Here is a 25,570-nt window from a genome sequence, read left to right as displayed (position 1 = left end):
GACACCCTGTAATTCTTCCTGACATTTATAGCAAATTTAAATATCTTTCAAGTATAAGAAAAAACACAAAACAGCAGTTAAGTATCCCAAAAGGTTTTTAATAGAGCATTTATTTCCCAAAATGAGGAAATACTGGTTCAGACAAAATATTTGGTGAGCAGGTAAAATATGTAGGTAATACAAGCTTATAAAGGTGTATTTTTCCATTTGAGAAAATGGGCCTTTCGACAATAAATAGAATCTTCTGGGGGTCAACAGTGAATGATGGCGGTTGGTTTTGACTAAAATCATCAACATCAAACCAAACTTGTGAACTCATCTGTTAAAATGTTGGCTGCATGTTTTTAAAACCTCACTCCATTTATTTTAAATAAGATTTCATTCTCAACTTTAACCAATATAGCTTTATTTCTATAGTTCTGTCTTCCATAAATAAATTATTTCTCTCTGTATCAAAAAGAGAATTCAAATATAAAGAACAATGGCTCATTGTGTTGTATGCTCTTAATGTACGCACACGCGCACACACACACACACACACACACACACACACGCACGCACACACAGCACAATGAAATGACATCAACGACAAGCTAAATACACTGCAGCAAGTCAGGAATTATTTTATCTCCACAAATATACACAGCCTCGCTTTGCCCCAAGTGGGTTGATTGAAATACGCATTTTTAAAAACAGCAACATTAAATTAAATTGGGTTTGATAATACACATACATATGTACACAAAGTGTGCCTTTATAATATACAAGTGTCTTTGTAAAAGATTAAAATGTAAAAAGCTATTGTATAAAAGATGGCAGTGATCCATTCATACGTCTTCTGCGTTTCATATAAATATGTCAAATCTCTTTTCTGACAATTTGATTCCTTGGCAGTAGCATTATACAAAATAGAGGGGAAATCATTTACATTTGATCCAGACACACAGCTTTCACACATCCAGGTGGAGTAAGCAGATACCTCGACACACCCCTGAACAGGGAGTAAACGCTTACTGACTGCAGCAACATGGGACCTAAAGGTAACTTCATTCACATCTGGAGCTCCACGTCCACGACACAAAGGCAAACACCACTGCTGTGTGTCAGACACTAGTGGTTTGGTAATGAACTAGGGTCCAGGATTCTGTGCTGCCACAGCAACCTCTTCACACCGCAGTGTGAATACAAATTCAACTGGCAGGAGGACTCGGCCGACCTGCTGCTTTTAGACCAAAGAGAAATGCATAGTGGCTGCCTATGGGTGCACACAGGGCTCACCGTCGCCCTCTACAGGTAGTTGGAGGCCACAAAGCCGTGGCTGTGGCTGACCCGGCTCTGGTGGATCATGGCGCGGTCGTATGCCACCTGGACAGACTTGCGGATGCAGGACTTGCGGCCCTCCATTATGCGCAATTTGTCGCCGGTGTCGTCTACACCCAAGGGTGTCACCTTGTCACGAGGGAGCCACTGCCTGCAGTAGCAAACACAGATTTAGACTGTTAGAGCCTTTCAAGAGGAGTGACGAGGACTACTTTCACTGCTTAAGATCTGTATGATTTTAACCTATACATTTATGTTCATCATAAAAATATACAAATAAATTAAAATATATCAATTTTATTTACAAATAAAACTGTTTTTTTCCAAATTAACAACTATCTGAGTTTTGAGAGCAGCACTTTAGCAGTAGTTCTGATCTGCCTTGACTGAACAATTCACCCAGCTGAACTGCATTTAACTGAAACAGCTGCACCCTGTGGGTCTGTTGCATTACACTGGAGCTCTGTTTGACCCTCACCATGTCCGCTTGTTGTCAAAGAACAGCACCAGGTAGAGCTTCTCGTTGGTCTCCTCCTGCCTCTGCTCCCCCAGATGCAGGACGTCTTTGGGTGGGACGGGGATGGGCACCCCGTTGTGCAGCAGGCCCTCCTCTGGCATCTCTGGGTCGATGATCTGGAACAAAGAGGGGATTTAGGTCCGTTTCTAGCGCTGTACACAGCTGTTCTATGGTCCTAGGGTACTCCTGGTTTTATTTTTTCCAGATTTGGTTATATAATGGTCAAACTCACTCATTTTAATTTCTGAAAATGTGATTTAGTGAGTATTTAAGAGCTTGACCTCATATTAGATGGTGCTCCAGTAATATTAGGTAGAATAGGGAGTTACCAGAGCAGGATAGGAGGGATATCCCCGACACTTGGCCCACACCAGTTCTAGAGGCTCCAGCTCCGTCTCATCCTCAGACATTTGGCTGCCATTGCCTGCAAAACGGAGACAGTGAGATCATTTTATGACCAAGAAGAAAATGCACAGGCTGTTCATGCAAACATATTCCCAATAAGTTTAGACGGTTACATTTTATGACAAAGGTTCTTCTGCTTAAGGCACATTACATTGCGAGAAAAGAAAGGGAATGGTAAACAGAAGAAAAGATGCATTTTGAATTCAGGATAATAAAGCAAAACAAAACCAAACCAAAAAAAAGGGATAAAACACACCAGTGTAATCCGAGTCTCCGTTGACTATCTCCAGGAAGGGAACTTTGGAAAGAGCAGGTTTCCCGAGGCTTCGTTTGGGTGGTAAACTGCTGTGAGACAGCATGTTGTACTGTCAATGTGTTGTCAATCATTACAATAACTAAACAACCACTGAGCACAGATAAACACAGTGTCTTACATTTCTTTGTGGAGGACTGGACAAGGGCTGAACTCGGAGTCGGACCCGCCGTCTTTGTGCTTGCTGAAGCCGTTGGTCAGTCCTGAAAGCAAATGAGAGAAATGTCAGAAGAGCTGCTGCTTAAATAACAAGACCAGGCTGAAAGCTGGATGGAAAAGAGGACACGTCTTTAGTCTCATTCCAGTCACAGTGAAAACGACGGCACAGTACAATGTCACGACAACAATCAGTGCAAGGAATTGGCCAATGTTTGTCTCGTTGATCATGTAGCACGCTTTGTATCTTCACAACCAAGAGAAAGAAAGAGCTTAAAGGATGTTTGGCACGTTGTAAAATAAGTAATTAGTATTAGCTAGCTAACCTGAAGTTACACATAATAAAAATGGATAAAGACAAGTTCGGAAAGCAAGAATGTAGCTAAATATAACATATTGACTGGTAGCTAATAACTACAAGCATCCTAGTGCTCACATCCTGATGAACATCTACAGTCGGTTGTAAACACTTAAACTTGTGTCCAATGTCAGTAACTAAATAAAGCTTCTCACCACTTTCCAGTGTATGATTTGGTGTCTTCTCCAGATCACTATCTGAACACATATCTGGACCAGGTGTCCATTTGTCATTGAGGGTGGGGGGTCCCGGGCTTTTCTGCGGGGTCTTGGATGGAGTGGACAAAGGTGTGGAGGATGGGGTACTGGCTGTGGAGTTGGCTGCGGTAGGGGTGTTGAGTGTCCCGTCGTCCTGCGGCCCCTTTCCATTCAGCAAAAGACTGTCTCTCTCTTTGAACAGCTTGGCTCCATTTTTTGCCTTCTTGAACAACACAGAGGTTCGTCGTCCAACTCCGCCGGTGGTGGGCCGTGGGGGGGTGCTGAGCTCTGGCAGGCCGTTGGCCACAGGCAGTCCCTTGCTGTGCAAAATGAGCGGCGGTGATGCTGGCTGCTCCTGCGCTTTAGTGCATTTAATGTTCTCTGCCGTGCTGTCTGAGAGGTCACCCTCCAGCTTTAGGCGTTTGCAGGGCCAGGTGGGGGACTGGGGCTCCCCTGTGATTGGCCGCAGGGTGGGAGGCTCCAGAGGCGTGTCCCCCTGTCGTGGAGGAGGAGCCGGCCCTGTTGGTTCCAGTGTCGGGGGCGAAGTGGATTTGAGATCTTCTGGAAGGTGAAAGGAGGAAAAAATGAAATTCAATTTCACTCGGCGTTTATTTTATATGAATGCCCATTTAGTATGTCGTGTGATGTGGCGGTGTCGTATTCACACTGGAAAATGGTGTCACTTCATAATGATTTCATTCTGACAGTCTAACCACAGCCCAAAGGGAGTTGAGGTATTCTGTAGATATGGAAGACCTTATCAAGACGAGTGAGTAAATAACTTTGCTCTCACAACTGTACACCAGCAACATGGTAACATGGCAGTATTTTATGACTCAACTGACACAAATCACAGGCGGTCTGCTGCCCTCCTCTATGGTAGCAGGAGACTGTTTGACTGGACTAGCCTGTGGTCAGAAGTGGGATGGTATGGCATGACTGTACGTGGCCAATGGAGAGTGGTGAGTCCATGAGAGTGATGTATAGAAGAGGTGCAGACATAGAGTGCACTGGGAGAGAGGAGTTGTGAGGCAGCCATGGCTAACGAGACTCTGTGGGCCCCTACTTACTAGACTGGAGACAGTGGGGTGGTTGGGGTTGGTGCGTGGGGGGGACCCTGGCTCAATTACCTGAGGACAATGTTCCGTTAGCTCATGTTCACAACTGGTCTCATTGAAAAAGAGGCTTTTAAAAGGTTCATGCATAGGCAATTTCATACTGTTGAAAAGTCACTGCTTTTCCTTGCCCACCTTTGTCTGAAAGACCGTTGTCTGCCTTGGCTTCTTTCTCGTCATCTTCCTCCTCGTCGTCCTCGTCGTCGTCTTCTTGCAGATGGCCGTTGTGAAGGCTGTGGCGTGGGTGCTGGCCCTGCCTGAAGCGGATGTTGTTGATCTCGCGGCGAAGCAGGCGGATGCGTCGAGTTCGGGCGCCACTGCATCGCATGGAGGTGACGAAGTCCAGCTTTTCTAACAGCTCCTTCAGCTGTTCCTCCACCGTCATATGAAGCCGGTTGTCTGGATCCAGCACACTGTCAACTGGACACAACAGGAAGGAGTTAGGCGGCAGAGGACAGGACAGGGACAACAGATGGGAGTTTAATACTGATATTTGATATAATGGACAGTGAATCATTAAGGTAATCCACCAAGGGGAGTCAAACTACTGCTTAGTACTGCTACTCAGCACTATTTATAGAACTTCAGTTGTTAGTTTGCCACAGCTATTTACACTGTCTACACAGGAAACTGTAATTACTAAACATCAGCAGGTTAATACAAGAGTCAGAGAGACAACTACATTGATAAAACATGTGGCTAAAGTTGAGACAGCTTACAAAACTGATGGCCCACTCCTCTTACTGCCAACTTGATAAATCTCATAACTCATTCAACCAATCACTTCTCAGAAGAAAAAGCCATAGTCCATTAATACTGACGAACTGTAACCATTGATGGAGAGGCAGCATTTGTTTTCGAGCCAGTCAACTTGCTTAAATTCATGTTATTTAAAATAACAAATCATCTGTGAATCAAATTACTGTGAGCTGCAGTGTACTGATGTATTACTGTTAACATAAATGTTATTGGATCATAGACCATGTATCTAAATAAGTATTATATCAAACGAGATCAGAAATGTAAAGTACAAACGTTTTGCACCACTGTGACTTACCATCGTCCCACGTGCAGCTGTAAAAGTCTCGTTTCTTCGGGGACTCTGGGAGGAGCATGCCTGTGTCCAGGTCCAGGCCGGTGTTGGTGGCTTGTCGTTGGGCATGCCGCAGTATGGCTCCCCCTAAGTCTCGAAGACGCAGCGCTGCCCGGTGGAAGACGGTGTCCTTGCTGTTGTAGAGGAGGCAGTTGGACACCATCAAATTGAAGTCAGTCTCCAGATCGGCCACTGAGCGGTAGGCGTGACTCTCCAGCTTAGAGAGCATAGTGGAGAAGTCCATGGGCTGGCTGATGAACTCCAGGTAGTCGGGTACCTGAGGACAAGGCAGAAAACCAAACATTAATGAGGAGAATGGACACACACTGGCAAACAGAATACAAGTTAGTGGAAGGATAAAAAATACAGGTTGAAAAAGTTAAAAAAAGAATTAAAAAGATTAAACCCTGTGCAGTTTTTCCCCCCTATCTAATGTCCTACAGAGTTTCTAAGTGGGATGAGGCACCCTGGTTTTGGGCTTTTTAGTAAAAGTTCAATTCATTTCTACCACAGACAATGTCATATCACTCACAGTTAAAGCATTTCTACGACTTTGATAGGCATGAAATTCTCCCAGTTAAATGTTAAAGATTAAACATTAAGAACTGTAGTAGAAAATACCCGGTTCTCTAAAAAGGTCGAAGGTATAAGGCTGACTACATAAACACTTCAGGGGAGAGGTTAACTAAGGCGCCCAAGGTGCATTTCAACAAGAAACATCCAATAACCAAGCTTAAAATTCAGTAGGTACTAGGAACAAAAAATCAGGCTAAAGAGAAAGCTGATTTCCAATCTGCAGCTTAAATTACAACTTTTAATTTAACACTTCTGTTTCACGCCTATGACTGGCTTCTTCTCCAAAGCAAGGCTCATGGGTATTGCAGTATGTAGTCTGCCAAAATGACAAAACAAGACTTCCCAGAAACTAAGTTGAAATAATTAAAACTGGTGGTAATGGTAAATGGTAAAGGACTGTTCTTGTATTGGGTCTGTACATTACCTGAGAGAACCTGTGTTTTGCTTTTAAATAACACTGGGCATGTCATTTAAAGAAATATCTGAAAGGGGAATACAGAATGGGGAAAAACACTTCCAGACCCTCCAGACCCTCCCACTCTACAACTCTATATAGACTGTGTGCATGCTTCTGGTCTCGGTTAATGTCTGACCTCTTTGATGTTGACTGGCTGTGCAAAGATCTGGGCTGTGTCCTTCTCCTGCAGTTGATCCAGAGTGGAGCGGAGCAGCACCAACATCGGGGTCAACTGCATCTCCAGAGCTTCCTGGTGAACTTTGACCTGCAGTTGTCAGAGGGCATGCATGTGTTGTCACATATGTTGAAGCTGCAACCATACGCAATTCAGACACAAGTTACAGACTGTCGAAGGCTAAAGAGAAGAGAAGCAACTAACCAATCTTTTACTGCATGAAATGGGATCAAATCAAAATATGTCTACAAAGATGTCCACAGACCACGTAAGTCTTCATCTGGTCAGATTTCAACAGCCACAGCACCGGCTGTCCAGAACATCATGTAATTGTCACAGCAGCCACCTGTTGCTTTGTTGCCATTCAGTTGTGTATACTGTCCAAATTGTTACACATCAGGCCACAGACCCGTGTTTGATAAGATGCAGGCTCAGGGATCTCCATCTGGTAAGATTGAGTTATTCTATAACATAGTTAAGAGTTTGAAACCTTGAGGGCCCCTTGGAACCCCCTCAAGGACCCCTGGTTCAGAAACACTGCTCTATAGGACAGGCAAAGAAAAGTGAGACCATCCAAACATCTAGGAACTTCAGACTGCATTTGACACCTTGACCACTTTAGATCTTTAAATTTTCAGTTAGTCGCCATGCTGTCAGCATGTGAGACTCATCCGTCTACGTTACCTGTTCTCGTTTGAGTTTCTCCCTCTTGCGGATGAGCTCCACCAGCAGCCTGGCTTTTTCAAGGTCATGCCGCAGCTTCTGCCAATACCTCAGCGTTTCTCTTGCAGCAGAAACCTTCTCATCCACCTCAGGCTACAAAGTACAAGACATGTTTAAAGCTCAGAAATGTATCTGTGGCAATCAATGGATTTTACAAACTCTGTTACATTAAAAACCATCACAAAAGTTTTTAGCATCAGTACACAAAGAGTCAACACTGTACTTCTGTTTCCTGCCCTCACCGGTTCAGTATTCCTTTGGGATTGGACGTTACAGTGCAAACGCCGGACCAGTGGCACGCCGTTCCTCGACTGACGCTTCAGTAACCAGTAGTTATGCAGCCTCTGCATGAACTGGTTCTTCCTCTGGAAGAGGATTCCTTTGCAGATCATATTGAGCCTGTGGAGCAGAGATAGATGCAGGTTGGTCTTACGGTCTGACTGACACCTTCAGGTATCTTCACCAGAGCACTGTTCACTTAAACTGAATCCAAATCCAAACATTCTGTGCGATATCTTGACCAAGCTGGTCTTGACTAGGTGTGTTATTTGACCATCTTAGTCAAATGTTTAAATAAAAATAAATAATCTGTTTTTTAATTTAACAACATTTTTTTTAATTCAAACTAAAGGGAAATCGAACCTGCTTGTTGGTATTTGAGGCACTATCACTTGTGGTGATGCAGTCTGTTGTGCTGCTGACTCTGTGCTCTTCTTCCCTTTCTTTTTATCCGTCTTGACACCATCTTCTGACTTTCTGCCTTTTTTTGGCGTTATAGGACCCTCTGTGTAGGCACTACGTCCCCTACTAGCCCTCCCTCTGCTGCCCACCACTCTTCCTTCGCTCTCCTCATCTGAGACGGTCTCTTGTCCCGGGGGCGAATGGGCCTCACAGAATGCCGTTTTCTTAACAGAGAACGTGGTCCCATTGACGTTCGTCTCTCGCACAGGATCTATCTTCATGAACAGGCCAGCGCGCTGAGCACATGTGACGTGAAACGCAGTGTAACAGTTGGCCTTGTGGCACTGAATTGATGCGCCACGGCCTTTCTGCTTGCACAAGTAGCAGGTCAGTTTCCAGCGTGCTGGGGGAATGTTACTGACCCCTTCCACCGGTTCTAGAAAAACAGTGTTGGCAAAGCAGACTTCAGGGATCCAGATGGCACAGACTACATGTGCCCAGCGTCCGTCACTTGTTTGCTTGAAGGCGCCGCCACGGTTCGGACACAGAACACAGTCGATGGGTTTCTGAGGGGACTGGAGGCAGCAGCGGCACAGCCACTGGCCTTCTGGGATGTAGGGCACTCCGTAACACTCCTGGTGCACGGCCAGGTTGCAGGAGTCGCAGAAGAGGATGACGTTGCTGTTGAGGCACTCATCATCCAGGCACACGCAGCAGAAGGCATCGTCGTCTATAGCGCTCTGAGAAGGCACACGGCTGCGGGCTTCCCGGTACGCCTCTTCCTCCAGCCGGTCCACTAGCAGCTCAAAGGTGTCTGGTGAGACAGCTGAGTAACCCTCCGATGTCCGGCCGGCGTTTACCATCTCCAGCCAGGCAGTGTCCTCTTCGTCCATGTCATATTCTGCCTCGGCTTCCTGCTCCTCAGCTAAGCGTTCAATATAGCGGTAATATGCGGTAGGCAGAGGGGGGGCCTCGACCGGTGTGAAGGTTTCTAGAACATGAAACTTAGGTTCAGGGAGGGTCATGTGGTGATGGTGTGATGCGTTTAACTTTTCCGGTGTTTGTGGGTGAGAGTTGGGGCAGTGGTTCTTGGAAGGTGGTGGCGACTTTACAGGAGGAGCTTTGGGTTCTTTCCTGCGGCCTCGGGGTGTGACGGGTTTGCGGACTGTTGGGGCACTGCCGGTGGGAGATGACGACTGCTCACTGTTCTCCTTGTTGCTGTTACACTCGCTAATGTCCTGAGCCATCATCTCGTCTTCAGTAATGACCTCTAACGGCTCCACAATAGAAATGCGGTGAAGCCTACCATCCAGTTCCACCTCCACCACCTTCTGTGCCTGAGCATAAGTCAGGGTTTCTCTGCTCGGAGACGCTTTGAGGCTATAAGGGGACGGGGATCGCTGGCGGGCACCCCCACGCCCACCAGCGGTCCCGTTGGACTTCTTGACATCAGCACCGCCTGCTGCAGCCACCTGGCCTTTTCGACGTGGCTTCCTCATAGGCCACCAATCACAGTTTCCCTCCTGTTGGTTAAAAAAAAAAGTTAAATAATTTAATAATACTGCATCGTATGATTGTAAGTAATAGTCATTATACAAAACATACTTTATATTCTGTACAAGAATGAGCATTAGATGGTGCTACAGTAGAATATGAAAACGCTATTCCATTACTCCACCTATTAAGAATAGTCCTCTATAATGATACATTCATAAAGCACACTGCCCGGGCTGCAGTGTTTTGCTGTTATTGTTTGCGTTTGTCATCTAAATTAATTCTATAGCAATAATCACTTAAACTTATCAAGCATTTATTTACACGACTACAGAAAATCTAATGCCATTGCTACAACAATGGTATAAAATTAAGGCCTAAAGAGTTTGCACTTCTTGACATATTAATTCATTCAAAACATCTCTGTCACTTGTTGCATTTTGTTATTATGTGCTATAGGCAGGGATACGGTCAGTATCACCTGTAGTGTGAAACATTCCTTCACACTCAATCCAAGAGGCTAAATGCACAGAGCAGTGTATTAACAGCTGACCAAGTGTCAGGCTGAGCGTTATTCTTCACTGTCAGTACACGTACGGCCAGTAAAGAAGATTTACATGCAGATTATTCTCGATTTTATCTCATAAACTGCTGGCAACTACTAACAGGACTACCCAAAACACCGCAAACACATCCAATCAGCTTTCAGGAGAGTTTGACTGATCCGCTCCAGAGCCAATCAGCGTTCAGAAAACCACAGGCTCAACTGATCAGTGTCCTTATTTCAGGAGTAAAATGTCAGCCATATTTACAGTTTTAAAACACTGTTAAAAACTCGTCCTCCGTTTAAATCTTAACAATAGTTTTACAATGTTTTAATGTCGCTTCATCTGTTCAAGTCGAGACGAGACAGGCACAGTATTCCGGCACACTGACACAAGAGTACGGAGACAAGTAGTTAAAGCTTGCAGCTAGCTGAGCTGCTAACTTTCACAGATTGGTAGAAGCAACGCGAGCTGGTTTTTATTTTCTAACGCTGACAAGGCGCAAAACAAGTTACACGGTTGCTGGCTAAAATGAAGTTAAAAGTTCAGAGCCACTCTATAAAAGAGACACAGTAGGTAGCAGACTTACCTATTATGGCAACTGGCTGATACAGGTATCTCGACAGCCGGCGGTCTGCAGCCGCCTCTACAGTAATGGTTTCCTAGCCAGCCGCCTTACCTTCTGTAGTGTCGAAGCTAACAGCTACCGTCAGCCAGCTACAGTTTGCTGGTACAGCCGGTGTATTTCGCTAATTTATAACGCTTCCGTTTCTTCACAACACGGCAGGCAGTCAATCCAGAAAGTTTACTGAGAACACAAGTGATATATCTGCATTAATAATCTAAGAAACGGCTTATTGTTGTCCCAGTTTTGTGAGAAGGAGAAATACTAGTCTCCCTCGGCTAGCTGGCTAGCTATTTGGGACTAGAGCATCTAGACTTTGTGCTAAATCTAAATTAAACACAAGACTTCCGGATGTTTCTTTCAAAATAAAATCCGTCTTGTAGTATACTTTGCTTCAATGTTTCGTCAATAATACAACGGAAAATACTTACATTTTATTTAATTACGCCCAGTTGTTTTTTTTTTTCCTGATAACCTGTTTCCAGTGTTTAATTGCCCTACAGTGTACGACAAAGTGCTGTTATTACCAATACACACAGAGTAGAGCCAGGGAAATGTCGGGTAAGCAGTATTATAAAGGGCGGCCTACTCTTTCCACACTTTTTATTTGCCGATTTTGTATTGTAATACACTTTAATGCACACTTATTTAATATATTCTCGTTTGATTTTGATTTCTTTTTAATATATTTTTCCTATGTTGTCTTACTATTTCCTGCTGTAATACGCTATTTTCTGGGTATGATTGGTCTTCTTTAATCCAATCATGGTGCATAAGGTTCAGTGTTCTAAGTTATCGGACTTGTTTTGAAATGATGCAATCATTTTAAGACTTACATGAACTTTTCTTGTATCTTTCTATGGGGCATTCTAGAAGAAATAACTTTAATACAATGTGTTGCTTTTGAAGCTAAACTTACAATCTTGATCAGTAAAATAGTTTGGCAAAATTATTTGTCATTCTATTCGTATGTTGTATGCTTTTAATTTAACTGCAAAATGCCTCACTTCCGCTTTTCTGACATCATGTGGGCTACCTTGATAACAGAAGATTGATATAAGTTTAGCCCGCCCCCTTAACGTCACCAGCCATGATTTTCGCGCGCAAGCTACTTAACAGGGTCAATGACAGATCACTGTTTGTGTTGATCTTAGTACAGCTCTATGCCTTCTGAATGTGTAGTTTTTAATACAAACCAGGCCTTTCAAAACAGTGGACGTAACCTCATACTTGTACACAAAACGTGTGCATGCATGTTCATGAATTGAATTGTTTATTCTATGCATACACACATGCACACACCCTCACATACTAGGCACACACAGAGACAACAAGCAGCAGGCCATTATATTTGCATCACATAGTTTAAATGAGTCTCAGAGGGCAGCAAGATGTGCAGTGCAGGATTCCAAAGTCAAATAGATGATACAAAATACATAAATAAAAAAAATACACTGTATCTTAACAATGTATCAGGGCAAGGCTGGATAACCAACCGAGCAAAATGACCCCCCAGGAGCCCCCAAATCCCCAGGATTTCACTGTACTTAAACAGAATAAGCTTAAGCCTCATGAATGACAATGTGCGATATTATACATCACAGAGCAGCCTCTAAATGTACCAGCGCAGTCAAGTACACATTCAAAAGCTGGTATATACCGGATAGACCCACAAGGGTTGGGCTTAAAATTGTATGCAAGTGTGAAGTTATGATACAGCATGGCAGAAATTACAGTGTCTGATCACTTTGTGGATCAGGTATGGATCCACAGATTGTCCAGTGGAACATATTGCATATTCACACAGTCATTTCAATTTTTTGGGGGCCTTTGTCAGTCAGAATTGATCCCTTGCTGATAACTTGAAGTAACCAAATATAAAGATGTGATTTTCACCTCAAGATTGCACTAATTTTAATGACAATAGATTTTAGTTTTGAATTACACCTGAATATTTCAGTGTAATGGGCAGTAACGTTTACAATTTGCTGCATAAACAAAACTTCATACACATCTTGTCTTATTGTTTAATTGTAAAACAACATTACAGTAAATCTTACAGTAAACCCTGTGACTCTGGGTCACAGACAATCCGCTCATAAGGAATGTGTAACATAAACAGCAATTTACACTGACAAAACAATTGCACAAAAAAAAAAAAGTATGACAGTTTTCACTCTCTGAATACTGATTCAAAATCTAAACATATCAAGGATAAAAGAACTCGAGTGAATCCATGGTTGAAATATACAAGGGCACCATTGGCAGTATGCTGTGTAGGTTGGGGCATCAGTAGTTACAAGACATTCATCAGGTCACGGAGACATAGTCAGGGTGTTTTTTCTCTTGGAGTCCCGCCGTGGGAATGGGACAAAGCTTTTCACCTCTCTGAAACATAACCCTGTCGGCAAAAGGGAAAACCATTTGTTTTCTACACGCGCAGTATGTCCATGACTCCAATAATAATTTAAACAGAAAGCCATTGAAGGCATATTGCATGGCTTTTATAATATTAATTATTAATTACCACATTAACAGAAGCCCTGCAACAGAATGTTTGTGTAGCTGTAGATCACCTAACACGGCCAACACAGTAAACACTAAAACATGATAATAATACGCTATTCACTATAAGACAAGTGTATTATTTCTGTTTATCTATTTATATTTATATAAAGGTCCAGTGTGCAACATTTAGGAAGATCTGTTGTCAGAATTGAATATAATATTCATAGGTATGTTTTCATTAGTTTACAATCACCTGAATATAGGAATCACTGGATTTTTGCTACCTTAGAATGAGACATTTTTTATCTAAAGACGCCGCTGGTTGTCTTCCTTGTTTCTACAGTAGCCCAGAACGGACAAACAGAACACTGACTGTAGATAGCGCCTTTCAAGTTTTTTGCGAGTTTCGTGGCCACCATAGTTTCTGCTACACACTTTACAGCCCAGTCTTATTCTCAGGTTGTCAAATGTTCAGTTAGCTGCAATCTGCAACTTCACCGCTACATGGCACTAAATCCTGCACACTGGTCCTTTAACAGCTTTGGAAAAATGTCTTTCTACATTCTGTGAAAGGTATTTTATTTGAGTAATCTGTAAAACAACTGTAAACTAATGAGACCATAACTGATACAATAACACATACATTCTGTGAATGACATGTACATAAGTATTCTTTATTTTATTTAAAAAATGTTTGTGCATTGTCTTTCACTTACGCTTCCACTCATCCAGGGACAGTGCGGCGTTGTCATGGCTGTCATCGTATGTCGCAGGCTCAGGAAAGTCGTCTGGCTCCCTCAGGCTGTCAAAATATGGGTGCTCGAGGGCTAGTTCGGCTGTGGGCCTCTCGTCTCCGTCCAGAACAAGCATCTTCTCCAGCAGGTCGATACCTGCAAACAGCAAGCAGTACAGAATTTGATCAAACATAAAAAACATCCAATTATACATGTCAGATGATATATACATTTTTTTTATTGACATTAGCCACATGGAAGGTTGCCACAAGCGTTTCAGAACCTTAAAGTACAAGTCCAAAGGAAACATTGTACATTTGTTTTGTACCTATTTCATGGAACAAACAGAAATTCCTCTGCTGCCGATATTAAATGTACCACTTACAGAGAGAGTTCCTCCTGCTCTTGACCTACCTGACACTGGTTGTCTATAACAGTAAGTGGAAAAGCTTTCATGAACACATTACAAGGAGAGTTAGTGTGGTGTTACGTAATTCAGAGACAGAAAATGAACATTATAAGCAAACAGATGATTACTTTAACAACAAACGTTTGATCCACAACTGCCAGTGGTGGACCAGCACTGTGGACAGTAGTAAAAGACTGTACTCGTATTGAACACGTCTCAAACGTGATAAAAATCTAAAAATAAAAATTTGCGGACCAGTCGAGCCTAATAAAAAGGCTGTGGCTAAACTCACCCTTTGCACTGGCTCTGGGGAACAACGTTGAGAAGTCTTTTCTGGGATAGTGAGGAAGACCCTTAATATAATTTTTGGCCTGTAAAAGAGAAGTAAAATTAAGCATCAAAAACAAAATTTGATACGCAAATATAAATCACATCTATTTTGTAGACATACAATATTTTGTATTTCATCTTTGGGTGTGGACTAAAATGATAGCCATCACATCTCCACAGATCAACAAACAAACTGTGTCTTAAGGTATCACTACTGCCTGTATAAATAAATATAAACTCACAGTAAACTACTTTATATTCTTCGCAGACTTCACTTGATTGTTAGCTTAGCTTATGTATGAATGACAAATCTTGAGTCTGCAGATGATAGCAGTAGAAACAATACCACTGAGCATAAGTAAACCAAGGTGTCTTTAGTCCAAATTATTATATACAGTATTGAGCCATGGAGTGGCTTATCAGCAAAGATAAGGTTATAATAAAACATGTAAAAATTTTGTTCAGATTCAATGAAAAACAAATTTCAGTACATTTCAAATAGTATTTAATAGTATTTTTCAATAACATTCAACACTACACAGTAAAACCATGACTGATCCGGCTTCTTAGTAACTCTAGCCAGAGGTTAACTCCTAGAATGCAACGTATATATGAGTAAAATAAAGTTTGAAAACAGAGCTTCCAAAAAGCCCATTAAAAAAACAACACTGAAATCACCTTGCTTATGAAAATGAAAAATGCAATATAACATTTAATTAAACCTCTGATGCACAGAAATCCACATTAACGTTTTGAGCTTAGTGCACATTTCATTGCTTTCATTATAGTGTGACAATAATAAATACTATCAGTTATCATTCAGTCCTTGTTTCTGGGTTTTGTAAGAAATTACTGAATAGGTAAAGAATTAAACTTCAGTGTGACTGAATGGTAAAGACACGTGTTTAAGCTGTTACCCTTCCTACAATATGTTTTTTTGTTGATGTCCTCACTTTTCCTCTAGTGCCACCCTCAGGACAAATTTTATATTTTTATTCCCACTACAGGTAAAGCTTAAGGAATGGCAGAAACTTTAGTGTGTTGTTTTTGTTGGATGTAATGTATACTGCAACCTCTGAGGGCTGCTGTGGTACTTGTCCTACCTCTAGGCTGTCCAGCTTCTGTATGAACTCTGCTCCAGGTACTCCAGTCACTTTCAAGATCTGAGTCAGCTGGTCCATGTCTGGTAGTAAAGGTGTTACAATCAAGGATTCTTAAACCTGGGATGTCCTGGTGGTTCAATACGTAAGCGTACAATGTGGAAAGTTGGGTTTCCAAGCAGGTCCATAAAACAGAGTAATAAAGGAATCTGAAAAACACTTGATGAAACGGTGACAGCTTTATTTGCTAGAGGGTGCTGTAAATCAGTCAAGTGCATCAGGTGCAAAAAAGAACATAAAAAGCAAATATAAAACATGTAATATAGTGGATGCATTGGATGCTGCCTGAGGAAATGTGTGGCTTTTGCACCATGTAATATACTTAAATTGCCTTTTGTGTTCCATTCTGCACCTGATTTACAGTGCCCATCATCACATAAAACTGTCACTGTTTAATCAAGTGGCTTTCAATCACCTTTATTATCAAAATGATTTAATAAAGTGATGTTAAATCTTGATGGGGATCAGTACATTTCCATTTTTGTATACTGAAACTGATATGTCATTATTTTACATTGCACAGGCTTCAAAAGTTACAAGTCTAGTAAACGGACAAAGCAGATGAAAGGATACAGTCTTTCCCTTTGAAAAGGGTTCTTCCGTTGATCATTTCTGCCATAATACAGCCCACAGACCAGATGTCCACTACAATAAACACCAAAGACAAAAACATCAGTAAGAAATCAAGCAGAATACACACCACCAAGAGTGGTTTAAGTTTAGCTCAGTGCAGTAGAAATGAGGAAGGTGGCATTTATAACCCGAAGCAAAGTTCCTATTCACAGAAGAGAGTGAAGCATGTATTGCTCTGTTTACATTGAGGAATACTTGGTGAGTAATACAATCCCATGAAGGGTGTAAACTTGCCAGTGCTGCTTTCTGTGCTACATTCTCTTTGTGAACAGAAATGCTGTTTACAAAATGAAAAACCACTATCTCCTACATAGCACATAGTCAGTAACATAAATCCTGGTAAAGTCAGTTTCATTGCAGTGACAGCTCTGGCATTGAGTCTCCGCACCAGGCAGCTGTCAGACGATCTGTGTCAACTGCTAACAGATTAAGGGGAAAAAGATTTACTGTCAGAATGACACCCATGCTACATCAAATGTCATGCACCGAGGACAGGATTATAAAAAACGCTGACCCATAAAGTATCATACAAGCCATTTATAGAAGAAAGACATCCGTGTAACTGGACGTTTTCACACGACAAACAGCAAACAGCTACAGCACAGACAGGCTGACTCAGCAGTGAGACAACAGCGAGTACGGAGGTTAAGAATATGTAACAGCTACGATTGTCTTGCCAGTCTGGGTGTAGTGCATCCAGTTCAGAATGACCTCAGGCGCCCTGTACCAACGGGTCACCACGTAGCCCGTCATCTCAGCATCAGCACCGCGAGCCAACCCGAAATCCAGGATCTGCATCAGAAGCAAAGAAACTGATACACAATCTGGAACCTCAACACTGTATATAACACATCTGTAAAGTTTAATTGTTTCATTTTTAATATAAAAGATATATTTTCATACAAAAATAACATGCTGTTTCCTGTACATTGCTAATTTTATAGTATATATCCTGTATTCTTTCTCTGTACTGGCGGAATGCTATTATTTTACTGCTGCAGCAGCCCATATTTAAGTTTTGTCATGTTTTTTTTGTGTAATCCTTCAAAGTACAAACCTTCAGTTCACAGTCTTGGTTCACAGCCAAGTTTCCAGGCTTAAGATCCTGTAAAGAAAATGAGCTGAGTGATGGTTACTCATTGCAAATAGTGATTAAACACAAATTATAGTGTCTGTACTCTGCGGCATCAAAACTGGGAAGTTATAGTCTCTCTGGCCGAACATGACTGAACTCAACCTCAGTGCTTGAATGCAGTGGGGATTTTAAACAGCGAATCAATGGTGGACTCAACTTTAAGCTGACCATAAGAGTCACTGCAGCATTTCTGCAGAGTCATTCATAAAATACTGTGACATAACGTGTGATAAGTGTGGCACTCTTAGTGAGTGTTGATAACACCTTAACTGTGCTAGGAATTACAACAGTAATGGCATGGTAACACTTTAACAGAGGACTGAGTGTGCACCACTATGTTTTCTACTGTCTAAACACACACACACACACAGTCAGCTGATCCCAAACATTTATTCAGAGCTCAATCCCCACACACTAATAGCTTAGTTAATAATTCGTATTATCGATTTAAAAAGGCTACATTGCCCAGTAAATGTGTGCACAAAGGGTTTGTAAATACACTATTTTCCTGCTTGGAAAAGAAATTTAAATAATGTTTTGTGTTATTTTAAGCAACATAAGTCAGTGTCACTGAAAAGTCCTTGGGTGTCCAAGATATAAAAAAGCCATTAATATCTGCCTAATATATAAGCGCTGTACTTTCCCTACTCCACACACACACTGAGTGCCTAGTGTTGGCACTGGTGCTGAAGGGTGTGGCCTAACATCTTTAGACATGCAGCTGGAGATCAGAGGCAACTAATCCTACCTGTTGGGGCAGAGTCTGATCTGACTCAATAACAATGACAAATTATATCAAAATTCCTATGTATTTCTGTTGTACAGGAGTGCTATCTGAGATGAAATAATGTGCAATACAAACGACTGCACACATTACAATTTCTTAGTAATCGTCTGAAACTGAAACTTAATGGTGGACCATGGGCCAAAAACAAACGCCTATTGTAATGTTAAGACACAAAATAGTACTAAGGTCCCTTTATTGATAAAGTTCCTGCGCCAAGTGTCACTCGCCCGCTACGCTCAGATTATGAAAAATAATTCATTCATTAGTAATCATACATTTTCAAAGAGCATTTTCACACATGACAAAAAAAAAGCAGCATAAACAGCGATTTATATTATTATTATTATAATTATTATTATTGTTTTGCTTTTATTAATTCTTCTCTTTTTTGCTAGAACATCTGGCGGGACAAATCAGACGTTATGGTAGACTAAACACTACCTAAGCTTTACCTAAGCTCTAATGTGAGCTCTCCACAGTGACATTTGACTTGTACTTACCCTGTGGATGATTCCAGCCTTGTGAATGTACTGCAGAAAGGGACAGACATTTTTATTGAAGTCAAGAGTTATGTATGATATATGGAATTTATTTATTGCATTTTGTGTTTTTTATATATATGCCATGTGTACAGTACATGATGGTTTGCTTTATGAGTTTTTCATATATGACATATAGCAAACAATCTATTAGTTATCCTTATAAGTTATTAGCTATTTGTATGTTTCATTCCTGTTTAACTTTTATTAACTGTCTACTGTTCTATAATTATATGAAATCCATTACGAGTTCATGTCATAAAGACTTATTTACACATACTCTTGACTCTCCACTGACCCTTCATTAAATGTATATGTATATAATCAAAGTCCATACAATTCTCTGTAATTATTGTAGCACATATTAAAACACAGTATAATTCTGGCATGGCTGTGTTACATGATCACCTTGGAATGTATTCAGTGGGGTTTTAATAAGTTATAATTATACTCCACTAATGTTCTCATGATGCTTCATGATAAACATTTGTAAAGGGCAGGCTTTCCCCAGCTCACCCTGAGTCCACAAAGCATCTGGTAGACAAGAAACTGGACTTTGTCTTCTGAGAGGTGACCTCGCACCTTGGACAGGTCAGTAAACATGTAAGGCATCACCAGGTAGCTGAGAAAAAGAGAGGGAGAGGGGCAAAGCGAGCAAGAGACGAATGGAAAGAGATGGACAATACGATTACCTACACACCAGACAAAGCTTTACTCAGTCAAGGTCACAACTAATGCACAACAGAAAGATTTGCTTTGCTGTCTGCTGTCATATTCCACACCCAGTTAGTGCTCTAATCCATGCCTTTTCATACGTAATTGAGGAGCTCAGGGTGCTTGTTTATGTTTATGTAACACTAATGTTTATACAACCTTCAGTATATGAATCCTCTTTGCTGTATCCTGTTAATGCTGCTGCAAAAGTCTAAATTTGCAGTTTAATGTATTCATCTTACCAGCACACTGAACTTAGTTAGAATAAATAATCATTAAATTAAAAATTAAAATAACCACTTATTTTCAATGTTGTGTTCTATAACTATTAAATAATTAAAGGACAGATACAATTAATTATTAATTATGTCTTATTTTCATGGATTAAAAAAATAATTCAGTTTTACTTCCTGTAAAGTTCTATTGTACTTTAGTGTTTACAGTACTTTGTGCTACATACATCAATATTCAACTAATAAAACTAATGCTTAAAGTTCTCTGATACACTGAGTGCAGAGCAGAGTTACAGTATTATAGTTTTGCATTTTTCAGTAGTTTTTTTTATTTCAGTTTAGCTTTAGTTAGTTTCCAAAGTGGGTTTGCTCATTTCAGTTAGTCAGTAGTTTTTCTTGTTTAAAAAATCTTTATTTTTATTTTTATTTTTATTAGTTTCAGTGTTAGTTTTATTTGATTTCATTTTTGTATTATTATAATATGGGGGGCATTTGTCAGGGGCAAGATTGAAGAAGAAGCTATTACAATACAAACACAGTGACTCACAGTCCCAGTCTCAACAAACCAGTGCCTCCTCAAGCTTGCTGTGTTGAGAAATGTGACCTTCGGTTCTTGCTTGATTTGTAGGTTTTGTGTCACTTTTTTATTGGCTATTGTTCACAGTGCACACTATAAGACACACAGTATGTGGACGCCCCTGTGGCTGTTATTCTCCACTTAAGTGATGTCTTAATGCTAAAGCTTTCAATCAGATGGCTGTCAACAGCATATTAATATCCATGGTTTTAGAATCCCATGTTCAACACTCACACATGGGTGTAATATTTAACTGTCCACATACTTTTGACCATATTGTGTATGATTTCAGAGTGGGCCTCTGTTTCATACATCTCCATACATTTTGGCCAATGCCCATACTGACTGTGAAAAGCAAATCCCAGTCTAGAGAGTTTAAGTTAAATATGGAGGCATGAAGCATATTAGACCATAGCAACCAGGTCAAACACAGTAACCTGATAGAAATAGGTCAGTCCTATCACTCTGTACATTGACCTATTGTTTAACCCCCTAAACACAAAGCAACCCTTGTTCTCAAGGGTTCTGCAGTCCTGTAGGCATGATGAATACTAAACCTGCAGATCATCAGAGGCGTTGCCTGTCTCTGCCTGAGGGCTTTGCTAATACGGTAAAAATACTCACAAGTCTTGAAAGTCATCGAAACACGAGGCAGGTGTAAACACATCAAGAAGTCCTATCACCTATTTGGAATGAAAGAGCACGGTGACGAATATAAAGGGCAAAAACTGCAGTCTGTTAAAGGAAACGGGAGATGTGTGTTGGGTTTAATGTGAAATACTCACATTTTCATGCTTCATGTGTTTGAGCAGTCGAAGCTCTCGGTAGGCCCTCTTAGCAAAGATCTCTGACTGGAAGGGCCTGTGGAGCTTCTTAATGGCCACTTTCTCTTTAGTCTTCTCATTTATTGTTGAGCTGTGTTGAATAATGGAATAACAGGCCATTAGCTTTGCACTCTGAGTCTGCATGTGTCTTCCAGTTTCACTATGATTTCCCTCTTTTGAAGTCAGAGCAGTGAAAAAAAGACATAACGGCCTCTTTTGAGGTTTCACTCTCGCTATGAAGTTCTGTATGGATGGAGGTACTGTATGTGAGACTCATTCTCTAACTGAATGGGGGGTCTGTGGTTTATTGATCGATGTAAATGTTTGGCAACTCGTGATGAGCATGTCTGCAGTGAACTGCAGGGCACCAAATCGTAGGAGGAAAGGCTTGTTAGACTATTTGGAGCCTCATCCACCAACACACATTATACGCACACTTGTGCACAGTGCTGTGGACACTAACGCACTAATTTGGGATATTAAAGTCCCTTTAGTCATTTTACAAAGATGAGAAACATCTACATTAAATACAGAATACCTTACACATACAGTAGTTATAAAACTATGTTTGCAGTTTCCCACAAGGTGGTTAATATGAGAGGTGCAATTTAATGGTTGTGGCTTGATCCCAGTTCATCAGATGCTGCGTCTTTTAAAGGTCAGACATTTTAAGCTTTCACAGACCACAACTCCCACACTATAATGCTTAAAACCCTGGTAACCATTTACTACCAGTTAGAAGGCCAATAGCAAGCACCAAAGTCTCCTATGATAAGTGTTCAAACCATTTCGATGTTTTTGCCTTCTCAAGGCTCTCACCTTGTTTAGACTAAATTTACTTTTTAGTCTTAGCTTTTATCTTCTTTACTGGATAGTAACAGCTGCAGAGTGACAGACAAGTGGAGAGAAAGAAAGGGTAAGGACTTAGCCTTTGTACATGGGGCGCACGCTCTACCAGGTGAGGCTACAAGGGTCCGCAGAGCTGTGCAGGGCTGTGCTGAGCCAGTTGTTAGTGGTACACTTGATCTAGATGAAGAGACTTCAAGCACGCGTAATGAATAGATAGATAGATAGATGGATAGAGTAGAGGTAGAGTAGATGAGCATTGATTTATCCCAAAATTCAATGGGATAAATAACGACGGGGTGTGATGTCAGGCAGCGTCTGTGCATTAAAATTACAGATAACACCAATTGTGGCGCTACAATTTACAAAAATGTATATGTTATAATATGGATGAATGGTAAATGGACTTTTCTGGAGTACCGACCACTCAACGCCCTCCCAGCACTTGTCACATTCACTCATTCACACACACATTCGTACACTGATGGCGGAGGCTGCCATGCGAGGTGCCAACCTGCTCATCAGGAGCCATACGGCGCTTCCTATCCAAAGTGCCCACGATGATACTAAGCTCACACGCATACACACTGATGGCACAGCCGTCGGGAGCAATTTGTGGTTCAGTAACTGGACTAGGCGGAGCTGGGAATTGAACCAGCGACATTCTCATTACTAGACAACATGGTCTACCATCTGAGCCACAGCCGATCGACGATATAATCAAATGTTGTACCTGCAGAGCACAGAATAAATAGAAGTAAAACAATACGATTTTTAAAAATGATGTCTGATCGTGATTGATTGAAGCGTGTTTGGTCTAGCACAGTAATGAGATGGAAGCACAGTGATGGCAGGGCAACATGTCATGTACTCTGTAATATTTAATGACGTGAAAAGGAGTTTATGTTCTTTATACACTATACTTTATACACATTTTACACATGTTGAGACTGATTCTGATATATTTCAGAATAAATATCTATAATAAAATTAAAAAAAATAAAAGTGATTCTTTATTCACAGTATTAGTATTCTTAGAAAAATGTAAATCAAAAGATAGATTTATAAATAAATAAAAACTATAAAAATTAATTATTTTTTTTTTTTAATTAATTAAAAAAAATCTAGTTAGTGCTCATAAAAATGTCTACAGTTGGTGGGGTCAACAGCAGCCTTGTATGTATGACAGTTGTGATTGTACGAGAACACCTGCTCTCTAAATATCGGCTACAGCCATTGAAAAGCCTATATCAGTCGACCACTAGTGTGATATTAACATTGGAATTTTCTGAATAGCCTTTTTAATTTTTTACCTTTAATGATGTGACATCACCAATAAATCATAATATATCATATATTATATCACAAACATAATATATTACAAAATATATGTTTCACCAAACTTTCACGCATTGTTGACCTAACCACTTATTTTACTCATATAGCCAGCTGGATGAACAACATAGTACCTGTAAATCAATAATGTTGATTATGTCAACTTACTGAATGTCACAACAGCAACAACATCATATTGCCAGTGAAAGCTGTGTTTCCCTATTACTTAAAATCATCATCTCATTACATTTCTGTACCATGTGTGTTACCACATATACATGCATGTAGATATACAATAAGTCCAACCATACAATGGTACATATCTACCTAAAGACAAACATGTGCATAGGTATTATGCAGTGTGCACATGCTGTGTTTCTGTGGCTTCCACAGTGTATTACTGTACCTTGTATATAACTGCATGTGTAAATCAAAGTGGAAAGTAGCCATCTTTAATAGTGAGATTCTGAAACAGCTACACCTCCTCTATCTTTATGCAGGTAAATACATAAAAGGTATGCGTTATGGGATATGTAGTCTTCTTGCTAACACACCACACATGCTGTTAGGATGTCTTACAGGGCTTCAGGTGTTATAACTTATTAACATGAGTTACTAGCTGTGTCTTCAATGTTGGTGTACACTACAAGACATAAGCCAGGCCCACTGCAGGCTGCATGCAGCCAGTGTAGCTAACATTAATGGGTGTTGGGCTCAGACTAAACAATATGCATACACAGTCCAGTCCCAACTACGACACACACTTCAAGCAGGGTTCAGTAAATGACAAATCACTCACCACACCGAGCCGTACGCCCCGGTCCCTATCTGTTTGAGTCGTGTGTATTTCTCCGGGACTTCCCACACCGTGCTGTTGATTTCCTCCCGGGAGAAATGTGCTTGAACCTCCATGATGAAGAGGAAAGGCGAAGCTAGAAAAAAAAAAACTTCTCCCGTAACGTTACGCCTGTCACTTCTTCAGGAGGTAAAGCAAAACACTGCTCAAGTACGAGGCAATAGACCACACACCGTACTTCCGTCAGGGCCTTTCACAATAATGTTTGTTAGACTGTGTGGGAGGGGAAAACAAACCGCTAGCTAACGTCCACAGAAACAGACTGGAAATATATAACGTTAGTCTGAACTAAACTGACTCATACTGACTGTATGTGATTTATTAGTGAGCCTTTGTTATCTTATGCCTCCGTTAATGTCAAATAATAGTGAATAGATGCTCTAAAAATGGCTTTATAAGGCATGTAAAAAACTAACTCTACAAGCAAAGAAGACTTTCAGTTGTTTTCTTTTAAACATAGTATTCTCGTTTGTCTTTTCATTTGACTCCCATTTTAAAAGCTAAATAGGCCTATATTTTCAGTCTTCACGAAAACAACTTTATTTTGAAGGCAGAATCACCAGAGTTCCGGTGTAAACCTGACTGTCTCCGGTGGGCTTGACTCGGTACCACACAGTATTATGCTGCCAGTGAGCTACAGTCACTCTATTTTAGTAGATAACACGTTAAGTAGCCTGGAGGACTACTTAACATGTAACCTCATGTAGTCTTCACTGTGCACAAAAACATTTCCCCTTTAAAAGCCTCATCCACCGTGTGGAAAACAACCAAATGATGTAAACACTATACAAATCAAGAGCTCTTCAGTGTGAGAAAATCAGACGGCTTGCTTGCTGAAACATGTCAATATGACTCGATTTGCTCCCACCCACACATAGTAGGTGTTACTTGTCATGAATAATTACTGTACATCGCCAGAAGTTTATGAATCATGGCAGCCTACAGCAGGGCATTCACACTTACAGGCATGGACAAAAACATGTAAGCTATGCCTGAAATTTTTGATTTTGCACACAAATAGGCTTATAGTCTATTAGTCTCATATATGATCCCTAACTGCGAACCTTTATTTTCTGAGTTGTTAGTGCTATGACATGAACAAACACTAGCCTAGATTTAAAAAGGAAAAGAAAGAATAATGTTATTCCTGGACTGTATTTAAATGTATTAAAGAGAACAGCTCTCTCCCAAAGCCTGAAA

At 40.9% G+C, this 25,570-nt stretch overlaps 2 protein-coding genes across 4 annotated transcripts; both read right to left on the bottom strand.

The window, feature by feature from the left end:
* Window positions 1-77: 77 nt before the first annotated feature.
* brpf3b (bromodomain and PHD finger containing, 3b) lies at window positions 78-11,085 on the bottom strand. Of its 3 annotated transcripts, none has more exons than XM_035656654.1 (13): window positions 10,715-11,085; window positions 8,048-9,609; window positions 7,648-7,804; window positions 7,367-7,498; window positions 6,644-6,772; window positions 5,439-5,751; window positions 4,517-4,801; window positions 3,225-3,827; window positions 2,677-2,758; window positions 2,499-2,587; window positions 2,167-2,261; window positions 1,799-1,953; window positions 78-1,471 (listed from the first exon to the last, which is right to left on the bottom strand). In XM_035656654.1, exons 2-13 carry the CDS (start codon window positions 9,583-9,585, stop codon window positions 1,288-1,290), a joined length of 3,762 nt encoding a protein of 1,253 aa, XP_035512547.1. In that variant the 5' UTR covers window positions 9,586-9,609; window positions 10,715-11,085; the 3' UTR covers window positions 78-1,287. The 3 variants fall into 3 exon arrangements, with proteins under 3 accessions (XP_035512547.1, XP_035512549.1, XP_035512548.1); XM_035656656.1 differs by having other exon boundaries at window positions 2,499-2,584; XM_035656655.1 differs by having other exon boundaries at window positions 3,225-3,824.
* Window positions 11,086-12,765: 1,680 nt separating this feature from the next.
* mapk13 (mitogen-activated protein kinase 13) lies at window positions 12,766-24,530 on the bottom strand. Its single transcript, XM_035656789.1, has 12 exons — window positions 24,314-24,530; window positions 21,295-21,424; window positions 21,134-21,192; window positions 19,502-19,607; window positions 18,947-18,976; window positions 17,582-17,629; window positions 17,202-17,316; window positions 16,465-16,536; window positions 15,835-15,914; window positions 14,694-14,772; window positions 13,975-14,148; window positions 12,766-13,151 (listed from the first exon to the last, which is right to left on the bottom strand). Exons 1-12 carry the CDS (start codon window positions 24,424-24,426, stop codon window positions 13,066-13,068), a joined length of 1,092 nt encoding a protein of 363 aa, XP_035512682.1. The 5' UTR covers window positions 24,427-24,530; the 3' UTR covers window positions 12,766-13,065.
* Between the last annotated feature and the right edge of the window lie 1,040 nt (window positions 24,531-25,570).

This window comes from Morone saxatilis, unplaced genomic scaffold, assembly GCF_004916995.1.
Source record: "Morone saxatilis isolate NCDOM2014 unplaced genomic scaffold, NCSU_SB_2.0 Contig15, whole genome shotgun sequence".
Taxonomy (NCBI): Eukaryota; Metazoa; Chordata; class Actinopteri; family Moronidae; genus Morone; species Morone saxatilis.
The sequence above is the reverse complement of the archived record's forward strand: the minus strand, read 5'-3'. Positions and strand labels throughout refer to the sequence as shown.